At 45.2% G+C, this 25,033-nt stretch overlaps 1 protein-coding gene across 5 annotated transcripts in view; it reads left to right on the top strand.

Annotated features, from left to right (window-relative positions):
• NHSL2 (NHS like 2) overlaps window positions 1-25,033 on the top strand; it is a 300,730-nt gene that overhangs the window by 201,531 nt on the left and 74,166 nt on the right. The window contains exon 1 of one of the 5 annotated variants that reach the window (XM_081567498.1): window positions 15,178-15,319. The exons of the other annotated variants lie outside the window; for them this stretch is intronic. Coding sequence (XP_081423624.1) covers window positions 15,253-15,319 — 67 coding nt within the window. The 5' untranslated portion in view covers window positions 15,178-15,252. Of the gene's footprint in view, window positions 1-15,177; window positions 15,320-25,033 lie in introns of those variants that run through there. 5 annotated transcript variants of the gene reach the window in all.

Below are 25,033 nucleotides of genomic sequence, written 5' to 3'. Positions count from 1 at the left end.
ATTATTGTTTTTCTCCTCTGACTGGAATGTAAACTCCTTGTGTGTGTCCTGTCTATCTCTCTGTCTCCCAGTGCCTAGCACAGGGCCTAGACATAATAAGCTCAATGAAATCTACTGGTTGAATGAATGATGAGAGCATGCAGAGCACTGAGAACAAAGCCTGAAACAACACATGCTTATTCCTCTCCTTTGGTGCTTCTTCCACCACCTGGCTGTAAGGCTGGGTGGTTCACTAGACCTGTGACTTCCAAAGTGGGCACATAATCCATCAAGGCAGGAACAGAATATTAGCATTCCTCTTAACATTCATTTTAATCACACCTGAATTTCCATATTTGTTAATGTTTTATAATTTATAAGATTGATTAGCACAGTATTACATGAATACCATTTATACATCAATATACAGATGATGGAGTATGGGCTCAAGAGGACTGGGAGACACAGTTGGTGGGAGGCACACTGTCAAGCTGTTGGCAGCCTGTGCACCACAGATAGGTTGGGTTGAGCCAGCAGAGAGGTTTCCCAGATTGGACGTTGAGTGCTAGGGAGCCAGGGTCAGACGTGGGCAGCATGCACTCTCTGGCTCTCCACTACCCTCTGTTGCTTCCACCAGTCTACTTCACACATTTCCCTGCACATTTCCAGCTGGCTGGGGTTTCCCTTGCAAGTCTCTAGAGACTCTTCTGCTCTGGAACTTGGTACTGGTCTATTCCCAGGCGCAAGTATATTAGAAAAACTGAGGTCTGGGAGCCCCCTGAGGGCAGCAGCTAGGACCTTTCAGTCTTGTGTCCTCTGTGACCAGAACACTGCCTAGAACAGCATGAGTGCTCAGATCATTCAAGAATGCATTTGTTGACAAATTTCAGTGCCTAAGACAAGCCCTCTCCAAATGTCGGAGCTGAGAGGACCCTCAGGAAGCAATTAGGTCCATATATTTCACGGACCAAGTGGGAACTAAATGGGGCTCAGAGAGGCCCAGGACCCACTCAGGATTATGAAGCATCCAGCCAGCACTCTGTTCCCCATGCCAGCCTCTTAGCTCAGCCTCTGGGATGTATGTACGTTTATGATCCAGGCTGCTTCCACCCCCTTAGCCTGTGACTCATCAGCGCCAGCTCTCAGAAGGTGCTCTGGTTTTCTTCCTGGGACAGGCGCCAAAGAAGAAAACATGCTCCAAATTACACATCCACAGCCTCCTGCTTTCCCTAAACCCACTTTCTATATAGCCACACCCTCCCTTCCTTGGATGTTAATGGCATCACCAACCTTGTCACATGGGCCCAAAATACAAAGTGTTCAGCTCCCCTTGAGTGAGGGCCTGTTTTAAAAAATGTGTCAGCTACTTTTTCAAAAATAAATGTTATGGGTAATTAGCACACACACCAAAAATGCATACATCAGAAGTACACATCAGAAAGTACTCATATTGATAACAAAGTGAACACACCCGTGTACCCACTACGCTGATCAAGAAGTTGAACCTGAGCGGAATTAAAGTAGCCCTTCTCAAAGCAGTTTTTGGACATTATGGCAGGTCTTCTCGCCACAGCCCTGGGAGGAAGGTGTAAGTAACTCAACATACTTTAGAGATACTGAGTTATTTCTTTTTAATTTGTTTATTTTTTTTAATGAAAGATAATTGCTTTACAGAGTTTTGTTGTTTTCTGTCAAACCTCAATGTGAATCAGCCATAGGTATCCATATATCCCCTCCCTTTTGAACCTCTCTCCCATCTCCCACCGCATCCCACCCCTCTAGGTTGATACAGAGCCCCTGTTTGAGTTTCCTGAGCCATACAGCAAATTCCCGTTGGCTATCTATTTTACATATGGTAATGTAAGTTTCCATGTTACTCTTTCCATACATCTCGACCTCTCCTCCCCTCTCCCCATGTCCATAAGTCTATTCTCTATGTCTGTTTCTCCGTTGTTGCCCTGTAAATAAATTCTTCAGTACTATTTTTCTAAGTTCCGTATATATGCGTTAGAATATGGTATTTATCTTTCTCTTTCTGACTCACTTCACTCTGTATAGTAGGTTCTAGGTTCATCCACCTCATTAGAACTGACTCAAATGTGTTCCTTTTTATGTCTGAGTAATATTCCATTGTGTATATGTACCACAAATTCTTTATCCATTTATCTATCGACGGACATCTAGGCTGCTTCCATGTTCTAGCTATTGTAAATAGTGCTGCAATGAACAATGGGATACATGTGCCTTTTTCAATTTTGGGTTCCTCAGGGTATATGCCTAGGGGTGGAGATGCTGGGTCATATGGTAGTTTTATTCCTAGTTTTTTAAGGAATCTCCATACCATCTTCTATAGTGGCTATATCAATTTATATTCCCACCAACAGTGCAAGAGCATTCCCTTTTCTCCACGCCCTCTCCGGCATTTATTGTTTGTAGACTTTTTGATGAGGGCCATTCTGGCCAGTGTGAGATGATATCTCATTGTAGTTTTGATTTGCATTTCTCTAATAATGAGTGGTGTTGAGCATCTTTTCATGTGTTTGTTAGCCATCTGTTTGTCCTCCTTGGAGAAATGTCTGTTTAGGTCTCTTTCCCACTTTTTGATTGGGTTGTTTGTTTTTCTGGTATTGAGTTGTATGAGCTGCTTGTATATTTTGGAAAGTAATCCTTTGTCATTTGTTTCATTTGCTATTATCTTCTCCCATTCTGAGGGTTGTCTTTTCACCTTGCTTAGAGTTTCCTTTGCTGTGCAAAGCTTTTAAGTTTAATCAGGTCCCACTTGTTTACTTTTGTTTGTATTTCCATTACTCTAGGAGGTGGGTCATACAGGATCTTGCTTTGATTTATATCATCTAGTGTTCTGCCTATGTTTTCCTATAAGAGTTTTATAGTTTCCAGTCTTACATTTAGGTCTTCAATCCATTTTGAATTTATCTGTGTGTATGGTGTTAGAAAGTGTTCTGATTTCATTCTTTTACATGTAGCTGTCCAATTTTCCCAGCACCATTTACTGAAGAGGCTGTCTTTGCCCCATGGTATATTCTTGCCTCCTTTGTCAAAAATAAGGTACCCATATGTGCATGGGTTTATTTCTGGGCTTTCTATCTTGTTCCATCAGTCTATATTTCTGTGTTTGTGCCAGTACCATACTGTCTTGATGACTGTAGCTTTTTAGTATAATCTGAAGTCAGGAAGGTTGATTCCTCCAGCTTCATTCTTCTTTCTCAAGACTGCTTTGGCTATATGGGGTCTTGTGTTTCCATGTAAATTGTGAAATTTTTTGTTCTAGTTTTGTGAAAAATGCCATTGGTAATTTCATAGGGATTACATTGAATCTTACATTGTGTTTGGTATTATAGTCATTTTCACAATATTGATTCTTTCTACCCAGGAAGATGGAATATCTCTTCATCTGTTTATGTCATCTTTGATTTATTTCATTAGTGTCTTATAATTTTCTGTGTACAGTTTGTCTCCTTAGGTAGGTTTATTCCTAGATATTTAATTCTTTTTGTTGCAATGGTGAATAGGATGGATTCCCTAATTTCTCTTTCTGATTTTTCATTGTTAGTATATACAAATGCAGGTGATTTCTGTGTATTGATTTTGTATCCTGCAACTTTGCTAAATTCATTGATTAGCTCTAGTAATTTTCTGATACTGTCTTTAAGGTTTTCTGTGTACAGTATCATGTCATCTGCAAACAGAGAGAGCTTTACTTCTTTTCCAATTTGGATTCCTTTTATTTCTTTTTCTTCTCTAATTGCTGACGCTAGGACTTCCAGAACTATGTTGAATAATAATGGTGAAAGTGGACACCCTTGTCTTGTTCCTGATCTTACGGGGAATGCTTTCAGTTTTTCACCGTTGAGAATGATGTTTGCTGTAGGCTTCTCATGTATGGCCTTTACTATGTTGAGGTAGGTTCCTTCTATGCCCATTTTGTCAAAGGGTTTTTCTGCATCTATTGAGATTATCATATGGTTTTTATATTTCCATTTGTTAATATGGTGTATCACATTGACTGATTTGCATATATTGAAGATTCCTTGCATCCCTGGAATAAACCCAACTTTATCATGGTGTATGAGCTTTTTGATGTGTTGCTGAATTCTGCTTGCTAAAATTTTGTTGAGGATTTTTGCATCTATGTTCATCAGTGATATTGGCTTGTAGTTTTCTTTTTTTGTGTTGCCCTTCTCTGGTTGTGGTATCAGGGTGATGGTGGCCTCGTAGAATGAGTTTGGAGGTGGTCCTTCCTCTGCAAGTTTTTGAAAGAGTTTTAGAAGGATAGACAATAGCTCTTTTCTAAATGTTTGATAGAATTCTCCTGTTAAGCCATCTGGTCCTGAGCTTTTGGTTTTGGGGAGATTTTTGATCACAGCTTCAACTTCAGTGCTTGTAATTGGGCTGTTCATAATTTCTATTTCTTCCTGGTTCAGTCTTGGAAGATTGAACTTTTCTAAGAACCTGTCCATTTCTTCCAGGTTATTTATTTTATTGCCATATAGTTGTTCATAATAGTCTCTTATAATCCTTTGTATTTCTGCATTGTCTGCTGTAACCTCTCCTTTATTTTTAATTTTGTTGATTTGATTCTTCTCTCTTTTTTCCTTGATGAGTTTGGCTAAAGGTTTGTCAATTTTGTTTATCTTCTCAAAGAACCAGCTTTTAGTTGTATCAATCTTTACTATTCTTTCTTTCATTTCTTTTTCATTTATTTCTGCTCAGATCTTTATGATTTCTTTCCTTCTACTAATTTTGGGGGGTTTTGTTCTTTTTCCAGTTGTTTTAGGTGTAAAGTTAGGTTGTTTATTCGATGTTTTTCTTGTTTCTTGAGGTAGGATTGTATTGCTATAAACTTCCCTCTTAGAACTGCTCTTGCTGCATCCCATAGATTTTGAGTTGTCATGTTTTCATTGTCATTTGTTTCTAGAATTTTTTTTATTTCCCTTTTGATTTCTTCAGTAACCTGTTGGTTATTTAGAAACGTGTTGTTTAATCTCCATGTATTTGTGTTTCTTACAGTTTTTTTTTCTTGTAATTGATATCTAGTCTCATAGCACTGTGGTCAGAGAAGATGCTTGGTATGATTTCAATTTTCTTAAATTTACTAAGGTTTGATTTGTGACCCAAAATGTGGTCTATCCTGGAGCATGATCCATGTGCACTTGAGAAGAAGGTGTATTCTTCTGCATTTTGATGGAATGTCCTGAAGATATCAATGAGATCCATCTCACCTAATGTAGCATTTAAGACTTGTGTTTCCTTATTAATTTTCTGTTTTGATGATCTGTCTTATTGCAATTTTCTTAATTGTTTGGGGTTGATTTTGTAGATCTTTTTTCTTCTGCTATATTTCTTGACTGTATAAGTCCCTTTAACATTTGTTGTAAAGCTGGTTTGGTGGTACTGAATTTTTTTAACTTTTGCTTGTCTGAAAAGCTTTTTATTTCCCCATCAATTTTAAATGAGATCCTTGCCAGGTGCAGTAATCACAGTTGTAGATTTTTCCCTTTCAATGCTTTAAGCGTATCCTGCCATTCCTTTCTGGCCTGCAGAGTTTCCGCTGAAAGATCAGCTGTTAAACATATGGAGTTTCCCTTGTATGTTACTTGTTGCTTCTCCTTTGCTGCTTTTAATATTCTTTCTTTGTGTTTAGTCTTTGTTAGTTTGATTAGTATGTGTCTTGGCATGTTTCTCCTTGGGTTTATCCTGTATGGGACTCTTCGTGCCTCTTGGACTTGACTGATTATTTCCTTTCCCATGTTGGGGAAATTTTCAACTATAATCTCTTTAAAAATTTTCTCATACCCTTTCTCTTTCTCTTATTCTTCTGGAACCCCCATAATTCGAATGTTGGTACGTTTGACATGGTCCCAGAAGTCTCTGAGACTGTCCTCAGCTCTTTTCATTCATTTTACTTTATTCTGCTCTTCAGAAGTTATTTCCACCATTTTATCTTCCAGATCACTGATTTGTTCTTCTGCTTCAGATATTCTGCTATTGATTCCTTCTAGAGTATTTTTAATTTTGGTAATTGCGTTGTTTGTCTCTGTATGTTTATTCTTTAATTCTTCTATGTCTTTGTTAATTGATTCTTGCATTTTCTCCATTTTCTTTTCAAGGTTTTTGATCATCTTTACTATCATTATTCTGAATTCTTTTTCAGGTGTTTTGCCTATTTCCTCTTCATTTATTTGGACTTCTGTGTTTCTAGTTTGTTCCTTCATTTGTGCCGTATTTCTCTGCCTTTTCGTTATGTTGTTTTTTTTTTTTTTTAACTAATTGTGTTTGAGGTCTCCTTTACCAGGCTTCAAGGAAAGTTGAATTCTTTCCTTGAAGAAGATTGAATTCTTTCTTCCTTTTGGTTTCTGCTCTCCTAAGATTGGTCCAGTGGTTTGTGTGAGCTTCATATAGGGTGAGATTTGTGCTGAGGTTTTGTTTGTTTGTTTGTTTTTCCTCTGATGGGCAAGGCTGTGTGAGGTGGTACTCCTGTCTGCTGATGATTGGGTTTGTGTTTTTGTTTTGTTTGTTGTTTAGATGAGGCGTCCTGCACAGGGTGCTACTGGTGGTTGGGTGATGCCAGGTCTTGTATTCAAGTGGTTTCCTTTGTGTGAGTTCTCACTACTTGATGCTCCCTAGGGTTAGTTCTCTGGTAGTCTAGGGCCTTGGAGTCAGTGCTGTTACTCCAAAGGCTCAGGGCTTGATCTCTGTTCAGGAACAAAGATTCCACAGTGTTTTGTTATGGCATTAAGTGAGATTAAAACAAATATCCAAAAATGAGAAACCAAAGATTAACCCCAGACAAATGGCAGTTACAAAATCAGGCAAATAATAATTAAAATAATACAATATACACATATACACCCACAAGCAAAGTCAAAACAGTCCAACAAAAATAAAGTACAGTAGATTGACCTGGTGAACAAAGGAAACCAAAAATTATATCTACCAGTTAAGAATAAAACTAACTTAAGCACAAACTGGAAAACAAAACTAAAACAAGGTGCCAAGTGGGGGATAAAGCAATGGAAATAAAACTAACAAATATGTTGAGAGTAAAGGAGAGAAAGAAAAGACAGAAAGAATAGATATGCAAAGTTAAATAGAGGTAGATGAAGAAGATTTATATATGTTAAAGATTAACTACAAGGGGAAAAGAGCAGTAGGAAAGGCAAACAAAGGAATAAATGTAGAAAAAATAATAATAGGTTTAATAAAATTAAAATTTTAAAAAGAGAAAATAAGAAAGAAGGAGGAAAACTCCACAGAACTGCAAAAGCCCAATGTAGAGGCAGAGGTTTATGACAACAATAAAAAATGTGACTGAGGGAAAAAAGAAAGCCCAAAAGCTTAACTGGATTTCTTAGTGCCAATAAAATTGACAACTACAACGGGGGAGGGTGAGGAAGAAAAGAAAATCCTAAAGAATCTACAGAACAAGTAGAATAATAAGAATAATAAATGTTTTTCTTGCGTCACTGCTGTCAGAGTCCTTTCCCTTGCTGGGAGTCACAGTCCACCTTACTTCCCTAGGATGCCCTCCAACACTGTGCTGATCTCTGGACCTGCTGTGGGGGCAGCTCAGATTCTAATCTGGTCCCACTCCTCTGTGTTCTTGCCTCCAGTGTCCACAGCTATCAGAGCCTAGTGCGTTTTCTTTTGTGGGAGCTCTCAATGACCTTTTATATATTCCATCGACACAGAGTCTGCTTAGTTGATCATGTGGATTTAATCTGCTGCCTGTACAGCTGGTGGGAAGGTTTCGGGTCTTCTTCCTTAGCCACACTGCCCCTGGGTTTCAATTGTAGTTTTATTTCCAGCTTTACATGTGGGTCATCCCCTGGGGTTTGCTCCTGAGGCTGCCCTGGAGGGCTTGGGTTTGCCCCTGTGAGGGCCAGGTGTGGAGGTGGTGCAGCTGCTTGGGTCGCAGGGGTTCTGGCAGCACCAGGTACTCAGGGGAGGTTTCAGCTAGGACAGCAGTTAATATAGCGCTCTAGAAGGGTACGGCAACCAGTATTGGTCAATATGCTCCAGTATTCTTGCTTGGAGAACCCCCTCTCTGACAGAGAAGCCTGGCAGGCCACAGTCTACAGGGTTGCAAAGAGTCAGACACAACCGAAGTGACCCTGCATGCAAGACGCGAGATGTTTTTTTGCCTGTGACAGCTGTGCCCCAGTGAGAGTTGAGCGTGAAGGTGGCACAGCTGCTTGGCTTGCAGGGACCTTGGCAGCACCAAGTGTGCAGGGACATGGACTGCCTCCACCACAGGAGTTATCACCCTATCAGAGTCTTTTTTCGAGCCTCTTGTAGCTGGCCATCAGAAGGCCTCTTTGGCCAGTCTTTCTCTGTAGCTCCGTGCATTCAGGCAGTTAGACGGTTCCCTTGCCTGAGGTCCTTCTCTGTTGCTCAGCGTGTCAGGCATATAGAGGGGCCCCCCTGGCTGGGGTCCTACTCTGTAGTTCAGTGTGTCAAGAGTTATTTTTCTTTAAGCCAACTCATTTAATTGAGCCTTGGGTACTCAGGAAATTACACATTTTCTCCACTAGATTTTTTCCTCTGAATATTATTAGAACTTAATATGCATTAGAATAAATACATGACTATTAAACCTTAAAAGGGATCCTTCACATATATTGAAAATTCCCTCTCTCGTACCATCCCCTCACATGCCACTAGCAAAATGTGCACCACACTTTAGGGAACACTGTATTGTAACATTATAAATGTAAGGAGGAAGCTGTTTACAGTTGGGAAGATCAGGAGAGGCTTGAAGCAAGATGAGGAGGCATGTGCAGTGAACCTGACATTTGTGAAGAGGATATTTTTTAACCACTTTATTGAGGTATGATTGACAAGCAAAAAGCTGTACATAGTTAATGTATACAACTTGAGTTTGGAAAGAAAAGTTTAATAAATAAATGAAGATGACCACATGGAGGGGAGTTTGCTTGTGGCTGCAAGGCTGAGGGTAAACTTCATGGAGGAGAAGGCTGGGTCGTGACAGATGAGTATGACTTTTCACAAGCAGAGATGGAAGTGGAAGGAAAGGCATTCCTGGCAGAAGAAATAGAAAAGAGACAGCTCTTGTTTGGGGCTGGAAGAGCAGTTGGTGCTTCATGCTTGAGGGACTGTGACTGATGTGCAGTGGGAAAGTGTCCCCAGGGCAGGGCGCTGAGTGAACTGCCAGGAGCCAGCATTTGGTCGGCTATGGGCCCACCAGGGTCCGAGCCGGATATTAGAATCCACTTCTCCTTGTGGAATTTGCACCTGAAGGTTCGCCCACCGCAGGAGCATGCATGTAGGTCATGGTAGACAGGCCAGGGGAAGGAAGAACTAAGTTTGGAGTTGGTCTAACTTGGGTTTTAGTCCTGATCATGCCACTTAGCAGCTCCACGTCTCTCCATAGTCTCCACATTCTTGTCTGCAGAACTGGGCCTGATAACGCACAGGCCGCAGGGGGCTTGTGAAGAGTGAATGAGAGCATGACCAAAGCCACCTCTAGTCGCAACTCCTGGACCCCTGAGCCCTGTCCACTCCTCTCCCAGCTCCAAGTACAGCTGGATGTGGCTGGTGAGGTGACAGCAATGAGCTTTAAATGCTTTCACTTTGGGGAAATGGACCCCGGACTTGCTTATTTCAGGCCTTGGGCTTCTCTGTCACCTCTACTGGTGTCTCTAAGACTCCAGCTCAGGTGAGGACCTGCACCTTCCACCATAGACACAGCTGCTCCTGGCCTGGCTCAGCTTATGCGTATGCTGGGGAGAAGGCCTTTCCCCTTGAAAACTGCACAAGAAGACACCATAGTGAGTCTAACCCCTTCCTAAAGCCTCTGCACCCCACCTCCAGCACAGTGCTCAGCACAATGGGTAGCTGATCTTCCTGGCACCTTTAAATGGGCAGTGATCTTGCATCACTGGACCCACCGGAAGAGCAGCCACAAGCACCACACAGCCAGGAGGCTCACCCTGATAAGTAAGAAAGGGTGAGAACATATTCAAAAGACTCCTGGGTTAGTGGGACCACTAGGACCAAGCATGTAGAGCTTTTGGAGGGATTGTCAAGGAACAAAGGAAATGTGGAGGAAGAGGAGGAAAGAAGCTCTGCAGGGGCAAGGTAGCAAGGTGGCTTGCTGATTCATGGGCTAACACTGAGACAGCCTCTGTGGCAGGCACTGCACCTGGCAGACTCAACACAGATTCCACCCAGTCCCTCAAGGTACTCACAAGCTGCCAGGACAGAGAAGGTTCATGAGAACATGGAAGATTTGTAACAATTCCAGGACATCTGTGTTTAGGGACAAGTGAGTGACTCGTACACCCAGAGCTGAAAGTACTCAGAGGAGGAAGTGAGCCCTGCAGACTGAGGATGGATGAGGAGTGGGCTTTGACTACACAATGAGGATTGAGCTGAAGCTTGAGGGGCAGTAGGATTTGGAAACACTAAGGAGAGACAGTGAGAAGGGGATGAGAAGCACTTTTTAACTACCACGTGCCTGATGCCTGTTAAAGTAACAGAAATCTGTCAACAGCCTGCAAGTTAGATGTTTTCATCCTCCATTATACAGATACGGAAAATTGAGGCTGGGGAGGTTAAATAACTTTGCAAGCTCAGATTGTCAAGACACCATGGACTTGAGGAGTGGAGGATGAGAATAGGGCAAGTTAAAATGTCACAAAGATATTCTTTTTATCAAGATTCAGCCATTTTAACAAATAATAATCCTTGGATTGCTGTAAGCTTTTGGTTAATTCCATAGTTCTGAAAACATTGATTCTGAATTAGGGAAATGTAGATTCAAATCCTCAGTCTGCCATTTCTACCTGTGTGACCTTGCAAAGTTACTTCCATGGCTGCACCATGGAGTGATAAATCACAAGGACAAGATAAATAATATAATGAGTAGCCCATAGATTGAATGGGCAGAGGGGTTTGTTTCAGGGAGCAAAGAGAGAGAAGGTGAAGAGATTAGCTGGGACAGGTTCTGAGTGTTGCTAGAGAGCGTGTACTTGACACTTTAGACAACCAGATCATTGGAAAGTTCCAAGCAACGGACTGATATGATTTGCTTTATGTTTGTAAAAGCTTATTGTGGATGCTGTGTGAAGAACAGATTATAAAATGCAGAGATAGAAGAAGGAAACCCAGTGAAGAAGATGTTCAGTTTAGTGTTCTGGGGGAAAAGGTAATGGTGGCCGGGGTCAGGGTAAGAGAAATGGAGGTGACAACGAGAAGTGCTTGGATATGAGACAGTTCTAAGGAACAGCTTGGCTTCCCAGGTGATGCAGTGGTAAAGAATCTGCTGGCCAATGGAGGACACAGGAGGCGTGGGTTCAATCCCTAGGTCGGAAAGATCCCCTGGAATAGGAAATGGCAACCCACTTCAGTATTCTTGCCTAGAAAATTCCATGGACAGAGGAGCGTGGTAGGCTACAGTCCATGAGGTCTGAAAGAGTTGGACACAACTGAGCATGCATGCACACATGCACGCAAGGAACAACTCACAAGATTCAGTGAATGGATCAGGGAGGGAGAGGAACGTAGTCAAGATGTCCATCTCCTTTGGATGATAAGGAGAGATATGGTGGAGAAGGTGCTGAATTTGGAGATAACCAGACAGGGGTTCAAATACTGGCTGCCCCATGTACTGGTTAGGTTCATTTAGTCAAGAAGGAGCATGTGACTTCCAGTGGCAAACAAAGCAGGAAGGCCCAATGAGAAAAGATGCTGAAGCATCCTGGCTGTGGCCATGGGGACACTGATGACTGGGTAAGGGATGAAGAAGGGCTGAGACTGCAGAGGGGAGGAGGTGAGGACATGGAACACATGCTGTAGACTCTCCTTACAAGAAGCTCAGACAAGAAGAGGGAGAGGAATGAAAACGTCAAGGGACCCTGGGAGAAAAGAGAGGTTCTGTGCCTGCTGATCTGTTCTCTTCTGTTGGCTTTTCTCCTCTGGGGGCAACTAGCAAAGGCGTGTAGGCCCAGTGGAAGAGGCCAGTGGAGACCTCAGCCAAGCTGCCTCCTCTCAGTTAGCTTCCATTTAGGTATCTATAAAGTGGATCAAGGGACTTCCCAGGTGGCTCAGTGGGTAAAGAATTTGCCTGCAGTGCAGGAGATGCGGGTTCAATTCCTGGGTTAGGGAAGATCCCTTGGGAGAGGGCATGGCAACCCACTCCAGTATTCTTTCCTGGAGAATCCCATGGATAGATGAGCCTGGCAAGCTACAGTCCATGGGGTCGCAAAGAGTCGGACATGACTGAAGCGACTGATCACGCATGCATGAAGTGGACTGAACTGATATATACTCAGGGCTACTGTGAGATTGCAATGATGATTTAAATACTGCTTAGAGGGGCACTTTTGTAGACCAGATTAGGCTAAACTTGTTGACGTGGGTAGTGTGTACACAGGTGTGTTTAGTTTATCATTCACTCATTCCTCAGCAGCTTCCTCCCTCCCCTTACTCCCCAAACGCTTCCAAAACATGCCTGTTCCTATTCAGACTTCCTCACCTGACCCCTGAGAATATCATCTGGAGTCCCACGTGCACAGCCCAGTTGAGTTTGATTCTGCTTTGACTCTCAGGGCGTCCCGTGCATTTTAGGACTGTCTCAAGACATCATGGTTCTGTCTCTTCCAGTCTCTCTAAGCTTTTTTCAGTCCATATTTACAACCTTGAACCTACCAAGACTTGTATCTTGGACCCACCATAAGTGAACAAGAGGGCAGGGACCAAACTGTCCCCAAACCTTACTTTCAAGTTTTTGCTATGTTCATAAATCTTTAGGATTTTTTGCATTAATATGTTTTCCCAAGATGCTTCACTCTTTGTCTTTCACAGTTGCTCTGGGACTTCTATTTCCCAAGACCTCTTTTCTAACCTCTAGTAGGTCCTTTTGGAGGACTCCTGACACATTCTACAGTGAGCTGCAAAGCCCAAGCAAGGATCACACCATCCTGTGACTTCTCAGTATAATTATCTATTTCCCCAACAAAGCTTTAGGGAGCCTTAAAGTCAGTGTCTGCCTCCCTCTGTAGCCTTGTTCTGGAACAAAGGTGGAGCTTAAGGGATGTGTGTGGAATTATTAAAGAAAGCTGAAGAGATCCTTGATGTCTAGGGACCTGGAAGATGTTCCTAGCACAGGTACTTGTGTTTAGTTGCTCAGTCATGTCTGACTCTGCGACCCTATGGGCTGTAGCCTGCTAGAGTCCTCTGTCCATGGGATTTTCCAGGCAAGAATACTGGAGTGGGTTGCCATTTCCTTCTCCAGGGAATCTTCCTGACCCAGGGATCGAACCTGTGTCTCCTGCATTGCAAGCAGATTCTTCACCAGTTGAGCCACCAGGAAAGCCACACAGGTACTTACTATACCAAACATTAAACAGTCTAGTAGTGTTGGTTGCTCAGTTGTGTCTGGCTTTTTGCGACTCCATGGACTGTATGTAGCCCAGCAGGCTCCTCTGTCCATGGAATTCTCCAGGCAAGAATACTGGAGTGGGCTGCCATTTCCTTCTCCAATTTAGCAGTCTACCCTTTCCCTTTCTGGGTCTGGCCAGTTCTTCATCCTTCTTGACCCACTCAAAGAGTCACCTCCTCTGGGAAGGTATCTCCATCTCTTCCAGACCAAAGAAGTTTCTCTCTGGTGTTCCCCCAACACATGATCCTTTCCCTGTTATAGCAGTGATCACACTGTACTGTTGTGGTCTGTGGATATGTTGGTCACCCCTGCTAGATGGTGACTTATACCTCTGTGTCCCCAACACCTAACACGAGGCCTGCCTGGCCAGAGCAGATCCCTGGGGACTGTTGAAAGAGTGACTAAATGACTGAATGGGAGATTGGGTGAGTAGATGGATGGATGGACAGGCAGATGGATCCCACTTTAGACCTCTTGTCCCAAAGTCAGAAAGTTCTGCTTTCTGGGTAGCAGAGAGCCCTAACTCTGCCAGGCTGAGGCTCTAGTTGGACCTGCACCCACAGTGCTCTGTGACCGTGACAGACAGGCCCCCTGTCTCTGTGAGCGTGAGTCTGATGACATCAGCCTTGGGCAGTACTACAACTCCGCTAAGTAAGTGAAGTCACTCAAGGCTGTCTGGCTCTGGCAGAGTTGATTCCAGGAGTCATGGCCCTTCCTCGTTGCCAGGCTATTGAAGCTGGAATGAGCTGCCAATCCAGCACAACCTGCCCCATGTCATTTATCCCACAGGGCTGCAGCACTTGCAGTGAGCAGCTGTGTGTGTGTGTGTGTGTGTGTGTGTGTGTGTGAGAGAGAGAGAGAGAGAGAGAGAGAGAGAGAGGATTTACAGTGTGACTCATGGATGGAGCCTTCTCATTGGCTGCCAAGGGTCCCGGCTCCAGTCTGTGAATCTCTGGGCTGCCAGCACTACCCTCCCCTGGGAAGGCAAGGCAGGCGAAAGAGGGGAGAGTGGAGTGAGACCAGGTGTGTCTGACAAGGAGCCAGGTACGCCTAGTGGCCACACTGGGCATGAGAGAGACATCTGGCTGTGTTTGTTCCCAGTCTGCAGCCTGGCAGCCTCATGTTCTGCCCAGATTTCCCCAGGTCTCGGTCAGGACTGGAGCCCAGAGTCCATTGGCAGCTGTCACTTACAGAACTGGATCCATCCCCCAGCGGAGCAGGGAGCTGTGTCACTTAGAATTCCTGAGTACCACATTCCTTCACTGGTCGCTGTCACACTCCCGGCTCTGTTAGGCTCTGTTATTGGCCCCTCGGTCCTGCCAGCTTCTGCAGACGGAGCTGCGAGCTAGCGGCAGCAGAAATGACAGCACTGGGAACAGAGGCGGCCAGGGATGGTGAGGGCTGGCAAGGTGGGTCCCCAAGGGCACCCGTGCTGGCCCCGTCTGCAGAGGCAGATTTGGCGGGGGCTCACTAGGGTTCTCCTGGAACCTGGGCTGCTCAACCTGAGTGGAGCACCAGGCAAGGAGGAGGGGGAGGAAGGGGGAGAGAGAGAAAGGGAGGGAGAGAGAGAGGGAGAGAGGGAGGAAGAGCGAAGAGAGAGAGAGGCTGGGAGAAGCTCCTAGCAGGCTCTAGTCCAAGTGAGAGGGTCAGGTCTGGACAAATGTGTGCCAGGAGCACAAGTGGGATTTGGATGAGCCATGTGTGTGAGAAGCAAAGCTGAGGTGATGTAAGCACCTGGGGAGGAGCACAGGCGGAGGAGGAGGAGGAGGAGGTGGGGGGAGGAGGAGGAGGAAAAGGAGGAGGAGGAGGCGGCGGCGGCAGCCACAGGGCGGCTGCCAGTCCAGAACAGAATGATGGGCAACTCTCACCACAAGCAACCGAGGAGTAAGAGCCAAAGCGGGATGCATTCAGCAACAGGTACTCTCTTCCCTTCCCTCCTTTTTCCGGGGCCCCTCCAGCCAGGGCCTCCCCAGCTACAGCCGCGCGGGGGCCCCTGACCCTTGGCGTGACTTTCAGGGGCTGGCTGGGGGCGGGGAGAGCTCGAGGGAGATGCCGGTGAACTCCCAGCTCCCCTGCTCCCGCGCCAGCCAGAATTGCATAAGTCAGAGCTCCCTAAGCTGGTAGGGGCCAGCCTCTTTGCCAGCAACCCCATGTAGCCTCTGGAGGGTAGCTGGAGCGTCAGGGAAGTGAGCAACGTGCCATGGACTGAAGTTTATTGCTAAGACTGTGCTTTCTGTCTGCATCCAGTAGGCAGAGACCTGGAACCATGCATGGCTTATCCTTTACGAGCCTCCTTTGTTATTCCAACCTTCATCTCCCCCAGCTGCCCCCACCCTGCACTGAACACCTACACCTCTCCTGCCTCTACCTCCTTTGCTGCATGCACGGAATGATCCAGATGAATCTGTTTCTTGCTGTGTAATGCCCTGCCCCCACCTCCTGCCCCAGCCCTGGCAGAGAGCTCTCCTCGCCGCAAGGGCAAGAGGAGCATGTGCCAGCTTTGAGCTTGTTGCCCTCCTACCCTGGGTGTGCCCTGCTTCGCCCCTGGGCCCTCTCCAGACAAGGACTCACTCAAAGGTGCTGGCATAGCTCTCCCCAACAACCCCTTCCTGGATGCTAACAGCGTGGAAATCAGGGAGACGGGATCTGCAGACAACTTTTCCTAGCCCACCATCCCAGACAGTGCAAGAGCAACATGGATGCAACTTCTCTTGTCCTGTTCACTCCCCACCAGCTCTTTTCCCTCCTGCTTTTCCCTTGGTCGCTGGGAAGCACCCGATCAGGCAGCAGCAATTAAGCTGAGGGTGCCTTCCCTGCCCTCCTCCTTCTGTCTGGATGGTGCCCCCCTCCCTTCTCAGCATCTCTCCTCGCAGAGAAGCTTGTGGTTTTCCTCTGTACCTGTTGGGGAGGCCCTCAGCTACCATTCAGGCTGGTGGGAAGGAAGAAAAAATTGTTGCTAAGTTTAAGTCCAGTTTACCATCAGAAAGCAGCAAATAGATAGGTGTCTTGCTGAAAGCCTGCCATGCTCAGGCCAAGAGGGTTGTCCAGCCTTTTCCTGGGGACTCAGCTGGCCATCTGGTTGAAGGAAGTTGTCCAGAGCCAAGCAGTCCTAGGGGCAGCCCTAGAACGGGAGTCTCACGGGGTGTAGTGGGAGGGAAGCTACAAAAAGTGACCTGGGATGTGCTGCCATGCAGGCTGATGGCCATGGGGGCCCATGTGTCAGAGCAGGTTCTGGTTTGGCCTCCTGGATGGGCTGAATTGGGGCCCCTGTGGTGGACTGAGCCAGTAGCAAAGGTTCTGGGCATTGGAGTTTCTTTGGAATCTTCCGTGGACACACTCTTCTAAGGCCACCATTAGGTGAATGGCCCAACTGCATCTCTGCCACAGAAGCTCAGGACCTGCTGGTGTTAAATAGAGATGCTCTGTACAGGCCACGGTGGGAGCTTGAGGGTAACTTTCCATGTAACTGCTGGTGCTACAGCTCAGGGCAGTTACTGACTGCCATTTCATCTTTTAAAAACTGTTCTGCATCTTCAATGCCAGCTCCAGTCCAGGATCATCCTGGAGGCGGTAACTACTGGACCAGTGTCTGGCTGCCTGAGGAGGGAGTCTCATGACCAATTCTCCTTCTCTCTCTCACTCCACCTCCTGCCCTGCTTCACTTCTTAGCCCTTGGCTTCCCCCAGCACTGCACCTGCACACTCACCATCCATCCCTAGGCAGTCCCAGAAGCCTTAGTTGAACACTCATGCTCACTGGGGTAACTAGAGAAAGGCTAGTTAGCCTCCCAGGCCCAAGCTGCCCACAAACTGGTCAAAGAGAGGAGGGAAGCACAGGAGACAGTCAGCTAGTGGTCTAAGGGAGGGAGCAAGGCATTGACCATGGGAGGCAGTCTGTCCTGTGGTTACTAAGAAATGCTTCATGGAGAAAAAAGCACCTCCTCCATTGCCCACCCTTACATGCAGCTTTCTTTCCTCAGAGCACTGTCTCAGACCTGTGTCTCCTCCTACTCTACACCCTCTCCCCTGGTGGTCGAGGCCACACCCAGAGACCACCTCCAGAGGCCTGGCCTCCAAATCCCTACCTCCAGCTCAAACTAACAGAGTTGATTGCTCCATCTCCATCTGAATAGTACACAAGGGTCTCACACTCAACCAAGCACATCTTCTTGTTCCACCCTCCGCCCCTGCAGAGAAGCTCCCCTTTCTGTTTTCCATTTTCACTTGCTGACACCACCATCTCTCCAGGAACCCAAACTATAGACACTGGGAGTCAGCTCCTCTTGCTGCCTCATCTCATACTTACACTCCACCCATCCATCCATTCATTCAACAAGTCTTTATTGTCGAGTCTTCTCTGAGACCTGGAAACCCCTCCTCTTATCCCACTGTCAGTGCCTGAGTCCAGGCCTTTATGATCTCTGGCCCATTCCAGAACTAGGCTTCCCGCCTCCACGTTTGCCCTTCTCCCGGCCATGCCTAGCACAATCCCCAGAACGATCTGCCCCACACCCCCTTACTATGAACCCAAGGCTTGCTAATTTCGAGAGGGGAGGTCAGGATTGCTCCCAGCATGTACCCTGCACATCCAAGGTGGCCCAGCAGATCATTTGCAGGTGGTATAGGCAAAACTTTTTTTGCCTTTCAGAGTTCTGGGCGTATTTTAATGTGCATTAGGAAAAATATAACTATTAAATCCAACCCACAGTTACTCATATATATTTTAATTAGGGCAAGATTAAGCATTTTTAGAGTAAATCTCTTTTAATAAAATGGCCAAGTAAGTAAATAGTAGTATAGGTGGTGCATGAAAAAAGTTGAGAATGCAAAACAGTATTGCCTGAGGTTTGGGAAGCACCAGTTTCTAGGGTAAAATATATGTTCCTTAGCACAACTTAGAGACCTTCCATGATTATACCTCACCTACCTCTCTGGCCTTACCTCCTTTCACTTCCTGTTGAACTTGATGATCTTGAATCACTTGTGGTTTACCAAATACACTATGCCCATTCAACATGTCCATGCTTTTACAAGTGCACTTTCCTCTGCCTGGATCCCTGCCTCTAACCACCTATCTTCTCTTGGCAATTTCCTAGCCATCCTTCAAAACCCTGATTAGGTGTCACCTCTTCTTTAAAACCTTACCTGACCAACCTTCTTCCTCCATACAGAATTAATTAACAGAGTTCATCCTTCGTTCCTCTGTACTAATTTGGGAACTTGTACCTAATTTTATCATTGCTGGCGTTGTCTTTTTTTCAGTGTACTTTTCTTCTGTCTTTTTAAAAGTAAGGCCTTTTATTTTTAAGAACAGTTTTAGATGCACAGGAAAATTAAAGAGAAGGTATAGAGATTTCCCATATACCTCCTACCCCCACACATGCATAGTCTCCCCCATGGTCTACATCCCCACCAGAGTGGTACATTTGTTATAATTGATGAACCTACATCGACACATCATAATAACCCAAAGTCCATAGTTTACATTATGGTTCACTCTTGGTGTTGTACATTCTCTGGGTTTGGGCAAAGGTATAGTGACATATATCTATAGTTACAGTATCATACAGAATATTTTCACTGCCCTAAAAATCCTCTCTGCTTCACCTCCATCTCCCCTCCACCACCACCACCACCAACCCCTCTAGCAACCACTGATCATTATAATATTAGCATAGCTTTGCCTTTTACAGAATATCATATAGCTGGAATCATACAGTATGCAACCTTTTCAGATGGTTTCCTTCCAGCACTGTCATTTTTATGGTTGTTGTTGCATGCTTATATGCCCTAGTAAAATGTGAGCTTTTCTAAGGTAAGGCCTAAAATTGGGCTTCCCTGGTAGCTCAGCTGGTAAAGAATCTGCCTGCAGTGTGGGAGACCTGGGTTCGATCCCTGGGTTGGGAAGATCCCCAGGAGGAGGGCATGGCAACCGACTCCAGTATTCTTGCCTGGAGAATCCCCATGACAGATAAGCCTGGTGGGCTACAGTCCATGCTGTCTCAAAGAGTTGGACATGACCAAACAACTAAGCTCAGCATAGCACAAAACTTATTTACCAGAGGTTGGAGAAAAACTGTTAACCAGGTCTTGGAAGGCTTGGGTTCTGATCTCTCTTGGCTATGAACCAGCAGTGTGATCTTAGGCAAGTAATTCACCTCTGCTACCTCCATTCTTCAGCTATAAAGCTGTAAATCCTTAAGGGGGATTCTTATCACACATACCTCTCCCCACCCCTGCCAAGGGGGCTTGGGAAGATATGATATGAGATGCTAGGAGAGCTTTTAAAAAGTTGAGGCTGCTTTTCAAATGAAACAAGTGATTGTAGTTGTAGATGGAAGAATAGCATGGGTCTTGCACTGAGAATGGAACCAGGAGTGAGCTTGGTATGTTTAGGAGACCATGGGGAGCAGCCAGTGCAGTTGCAAAGCAGATGGAAGCGGAGGGTGGGGACAGGGTAGTCACAGCATGTGGAAACCCACCATGACCTTAGAGCATAGGTTGCTTTGACCCTGAAAAGACTTGTCTACCAGGCTCGTGAGTTGGAATTGACTTCTCATCAACTTTCACACCCCCTTTCACCTCTTGAGTGAGTGTAGCCATATTGCCCTATGAATCTGTATGGACTTTAGGGGAGATACATGCTAGCGCCACCCTAACTACACAGCATTTGCATAGCTGTGCACATATGAACTATCTATGTGAACAAGTATCCCACAGAAAAGAGACAGGGAACCAATATCACACACGTACTGTATGCCAGCACGTTTTTTATTGACATATAGCTGATTTATAGCATTGTATTCATTACTGCTGTACAGCAAAGTGATTCTGTCTTACATATATATACATTCTTTTTTAATGTTGTTTTCCATTATGGTTTATCATAGGATACTGAATATACTTCTCTGTGCTATACAGTAGGATCTTATTGTTTATCCATTCTGTATATAAATGCCCGCATGTCTCATTTACAACTTTGCTTAACCCTCAGAACAACCTCCAAGCAGGGACTGATTTTTTTGCGGGGGTGGGGGGGCGTTGTTTTTTGGAAAACAATAGAGAAACATTTTTTTTATTTTGATAATTCTCACATATTGCATTCAACTTCCCATTAGTATAGCTCCTATTTGTTCTGTGAAACAGTTTTCAAAAATGGTTTGCCTGAAGGTGAGATGACAAGTCACAGTCTTGGACTTGATCAATCCTTGTAAATGACCCACATCAAGTTTTACTGCTCCCTCCCCACCCCCACCCCCAATCTCCTCCTCCAGGTACCCCTCACCTTTTCCCCCAGAATGCCTCTGACCTGTACCAGCTGGAGCTAACCTCTGCTCATGGGTAGTCTTGTCTCTTCTGGGCAGGCAGGGACTATTGACTCCGTTTTACAGAGGAAAACACTGAGACTCAGAGGTGAGCTGCCTCATGGTCCAATAAAAAAGAAGTTGTAGAGGCAAGATTGGAAGCCAAGCCTGTTGGATTGTCAAAGCTTGTGCCTACTGTGCCATGCCATGTGCTTTTCAGCATCTTTGCATCTGTGACAGGAGTTAGTAACCCTGGAGACCGGGTGTGGTGAAAGGTGGATTCTACAGTTCTATGCTGGTAAGGCTAGCAGATCTCTATAGCAACAAGGACTGCAATTCCCAGCCTTGTAGAAGTCCCACCATATATCTGTCTAATGACATGTTTTGGTTGTTGGAATAACTGAATTCATTTGAAGCTCCATGTTGGTTCCAGAAGCTAGAGCCGATTCCTGAGCTAGTGAGAAAGTGGGGGAATTCTTGAATTTAAGCCCAAATTGGGCATTGAGAGGGGCTTCCAATGTGGAGATAACTGATATCATACTGGTTTCCACCTCCCTTTCCACTTCACCGAGCAACCACACTGTCATTGTAAGCAAGGTGACCTGTGCTTCAAGATGAAGATAAGTCCACCATTCTCTCCTCTGTACCTGAAAACAATGGAGAAATGATCTCATTGCATTTTCCAAGCACTTTATAGTTGACCTAACCCTTTCATAGTCCACAAGCTTATGGAATCCTCAAAATCTTTGATTTCAGTTTGATGGATGCTAAAGTGGCAGAGACTTATAAGAGAGTCAGGTAGCCTCTATTCCCCTGGGAAAACTTCTTCCCAAAGGCATAATTCCTAATCCAATTTAATGAGCCCATTGGAAGATATGAAAGAAATTGAAAGTCTAGGCCACCAAACGGAATATTTCCTCGTGCTCCTCACCTCCCACAAATGAGACACATGTTGAAGGTAGAGGCATGAGCCCTGGGCTTAAGGCCAGTGGTGATACTCCCACATTCCTTGGACCAAAACTAGAAGAAAACAAAAAGTGGGTATAAAAAATTACTGTAACCCCCCCCCCATTGTCAAAGAATAGAATAATGGCTAAGTAAATCTGATGCAGCCAACCTCACTAAAGTGCAATGGAGTGCTAAAGAGCTAATTATGAAGACAGTTGAGCAACACGGACAGTGCTCATAGTAAAGTACAATATAACATACAAACGGCATGATACAAAATCTTATCGAGGTTGAGCTTTACAAACCCTGTAAAAAAAAAAGCATGTCAGCACATGAGCGAGGATTGGAAGGGAATCTGTGGAAAAAGCAAGACTTGATTTATTGTGGGTGGCAAGCTTATTGGTGAATTTTTCTTTCTAGACTTCCATTAATGTTGTTATAATGCTTGTGCAAAGAAAAATAAAAACCATTAACATATAGAACAAGCACCCTGGCAAATCATTCTGTCAAGCTGAGAGACCAAATCATATCATGTCCCTAAGCCAACAAACATAGTTGAAAGACATAAATGCAAAAGTCTGCGCCTCTTTTTATGGAAAGAAGTAGCCACAGGGAATGGGGAAATGTGTAGATTTAGTGCGGGAAACCTCAGGTTTGAATCCAAGCTCTGACCCTTACTTAGGGTCTTTAGTGGAAGTAATTTCACTGCTGTAGCCTCAATTTCTTCATCTGCCACAAGAGGATAATCATAATCACCACCACCACTTTACAGGGCTGTGGTAAGGAACCAATGGTGCAGGATGTTCTAAAGGGCTTTTTGTGAGGTGTAAAAATGCTGCACAGTGTAAGCCTTATCATAGTAGAGATATAAAGACTTGGAAACAAAAGTAATAGGTACTGTTTGCCCCTGTTCCACCTCAGTTGACAACAAAGCCAGGCTGGGCCTGTGCTGCTGGGTGGTTTCAGATGTCTTCTCTGATTATAGAATGCCAGTGAAACGTGGTTAAGGAAGTGAGGCTTTCTGGTTTTAGCCATAGTTGGGGAATATCTGGGGCAATGTTATAGGTTTTTCTCATCTAAAATGTTTAAAATTCATGGAGAGATGAGAATCATGGATATAGAACTTGGTGAAGACTTCCACAGCTCCTTGGGTTCTCAGCCAGACTTGGCCACCTGCTAGCTGTAGGCCTTTAGGCAAGGGACCTAAGCTCTCAGAGTCTCTGTTGCCTTCTTTATCTGGTAGGATTCATAGTGTCTCCCTCATAGGGTGGCTGTGAGGATGAAATAAGATGCTGTGTGTAAAACCCCTGGCACATAGTAAGCAAGGAGAACAGGTGTGCTGCCATCATCACTGTCTGATATTGTCAGAGGAAGAGAGGTCTCTAGGGATCACCTGATTTCAAGCTTCTCAATGGGTACTGAGAGGGGTGTGGAGGAAGTCTCAGGGGAGCACAGTGTGTGTGTATATATATATATATATATATATATTATAATATTTGTGTGTCAATGTTGAAAAGTCTTCTATGGGAAAAGTAGACTTTTTGTGTGTCATGGTGAGACCTGGGTATTTTAACCCACTAGACTCCCACAAACCTTGCATTTTATAGACCCACACAAGTGAGGTGATGTGCCCACAGTCACCTAACTACAGAGATGAGATTAATGTGGGCCACAGTCCAGCTGCTCTCTGCTGCTGCCCTCACCCCCTACTGCTATTACCACTGCCCAAGAGATGTCTTCATGGCCTTTGGGATTTCCTCATCACCCTGGTGGAGACACCCTGTGCCACATAGCCACAGCTGAATAACCAAACTAAGAGAAGACAGACAAAGCTTTGACATGGAGAAGAGGCAAGAATGATGCTTTAGATGATGAGGAAAGATGCCCCTGCAAGGTGGTCCTGCATGCTAACAGGTCAGCTCTGCATCATCCCCGGGTGGTACTTCCAAACAATCTAGGCTGACTGGCCTCCTAAGTGCCATTTGCATCCCTTTAGAGTAAATGGTCTTTGATGAAACCTTCATCTTTCTCAACAGCAGATTTTCTATTTAAAAAGTCAATCTCCTGTCAAATTCTCCAAGAGCACAGATGGAGGGCTGTGGGGTCCCAGAAGTGAGATGAGGCTCCCAATTGCTCCCTGCCATTCGAGTGGAGCATGTTATCCACGTCTGGTTTCTGGTATTGGGGAGGGTGGCACAGAACCACCTCTGTGAATTCCTTTTGTGGAATTTGTAGACTTGGAGGTTGGTGGGGAGTGGGTGTGGTTTACTGATTAGGCCTTTTAGGCTTGATTCAGAGATGTGCCCACCTCCAGTGCCACACAGGAGATAAAAGGCACATACTATGTCTTGCATAGTGCTCCTTTGAAATATTCTCACCCACCTAGCAGCCTGGGACCTTACTCCTGCTTCTGAGAACCTAACTTTATGGGCCTGACTCCTGGGATTTCTGACTTACTTTCATTGCAGAACATTGATGCTTCCCTCATCTCTTTTTCCAGACTCTTGACTACCCCTGTCCCTGCACCATGGTTGTCTTCCCGGACATCTACTCCCACCTTTGGTTCTGTCACCAGCTCCTTCCTCTTCTCTGGATACTTCAGGGCCTGGCCTAGGGGACAGGAGTTGTCTGATTAGGGTAAAGGCCAAAAGGGGGAAGGGTGAGATCTCTTTTGGTGACCACCCAAGCCAGAGTCCTGATCCAGAGAGCCCAAGGTCACACCGCTTGTTCTGAGGATGAAGACAACCGTCATCCCCATCATTGTCAGGCTTCCACCCCACCCCCCCACCCCCAAAATGAAGTGTATGCTGTAGAAACTGACACACACCAATCATTTCCCCACCCAGGGGCAATTGTTTGCCCTGACTCTAGCCAAAAGAACACAAAAACCTGAGTTGGGGGACAAAAGGCAAATATCAGCTGAAACTCTAATTGTGGAGTCTTCCCATCCCAAACAATGCGGCTTCAGTTATGCATAGTGGTGGCCCCTATCACAGCAACGGCAGGTAGCTGCAGCCTAGAGGAACCCAGGTGAGAAGCGGCCGAGGGGGATGACAGACTCCAGCGTGAGCCAGGCAGGCCAGGGATGATAGCCAATGGGAGACCAAGTTGACCATCAGTGTTTTTGAAGGGAGGCCCTCCTGAGCCTTAGGGAGAGAGAGGGGAAGACATAGGCCAGCCCCAACATTGCTTCGATCGAACTAGGCTGCATTCTGAGCACTTTGCAGATATCAACTCATTTGATCCACACAACAACCTGATGGTGTCGGTACTTTTATTATCTTCTAAAGGGATATATAGTTTAGAAACTGTCGATTATGTAACTAATCTATAGATTAGAAGCTGAGGATCAGAGAGGGTAACTTGCACAAAGGCACACA

Source organism: Giraffa tippelskirchi, chromosome X (genome assembly GCF_054371585.1).
Source record: "Giraffa tippelskirchi isolate mGirTip1 chromosome X, T2T-mGirTip1v1.2.pri, whole genome shotgun sequence".
NCBI classification, from domain to species: domain Eukaryota; kingdom Metazoa; phylum Chordata; class Mammalia; order Artiodactyla; family Giraffidae; genus Giraffa; species Giraffa tippelskirchi.
Note: the sequence above shows the minus strand (reverse complement) of the source record. Positions and strands in the feature narration are given on the sequence as shown.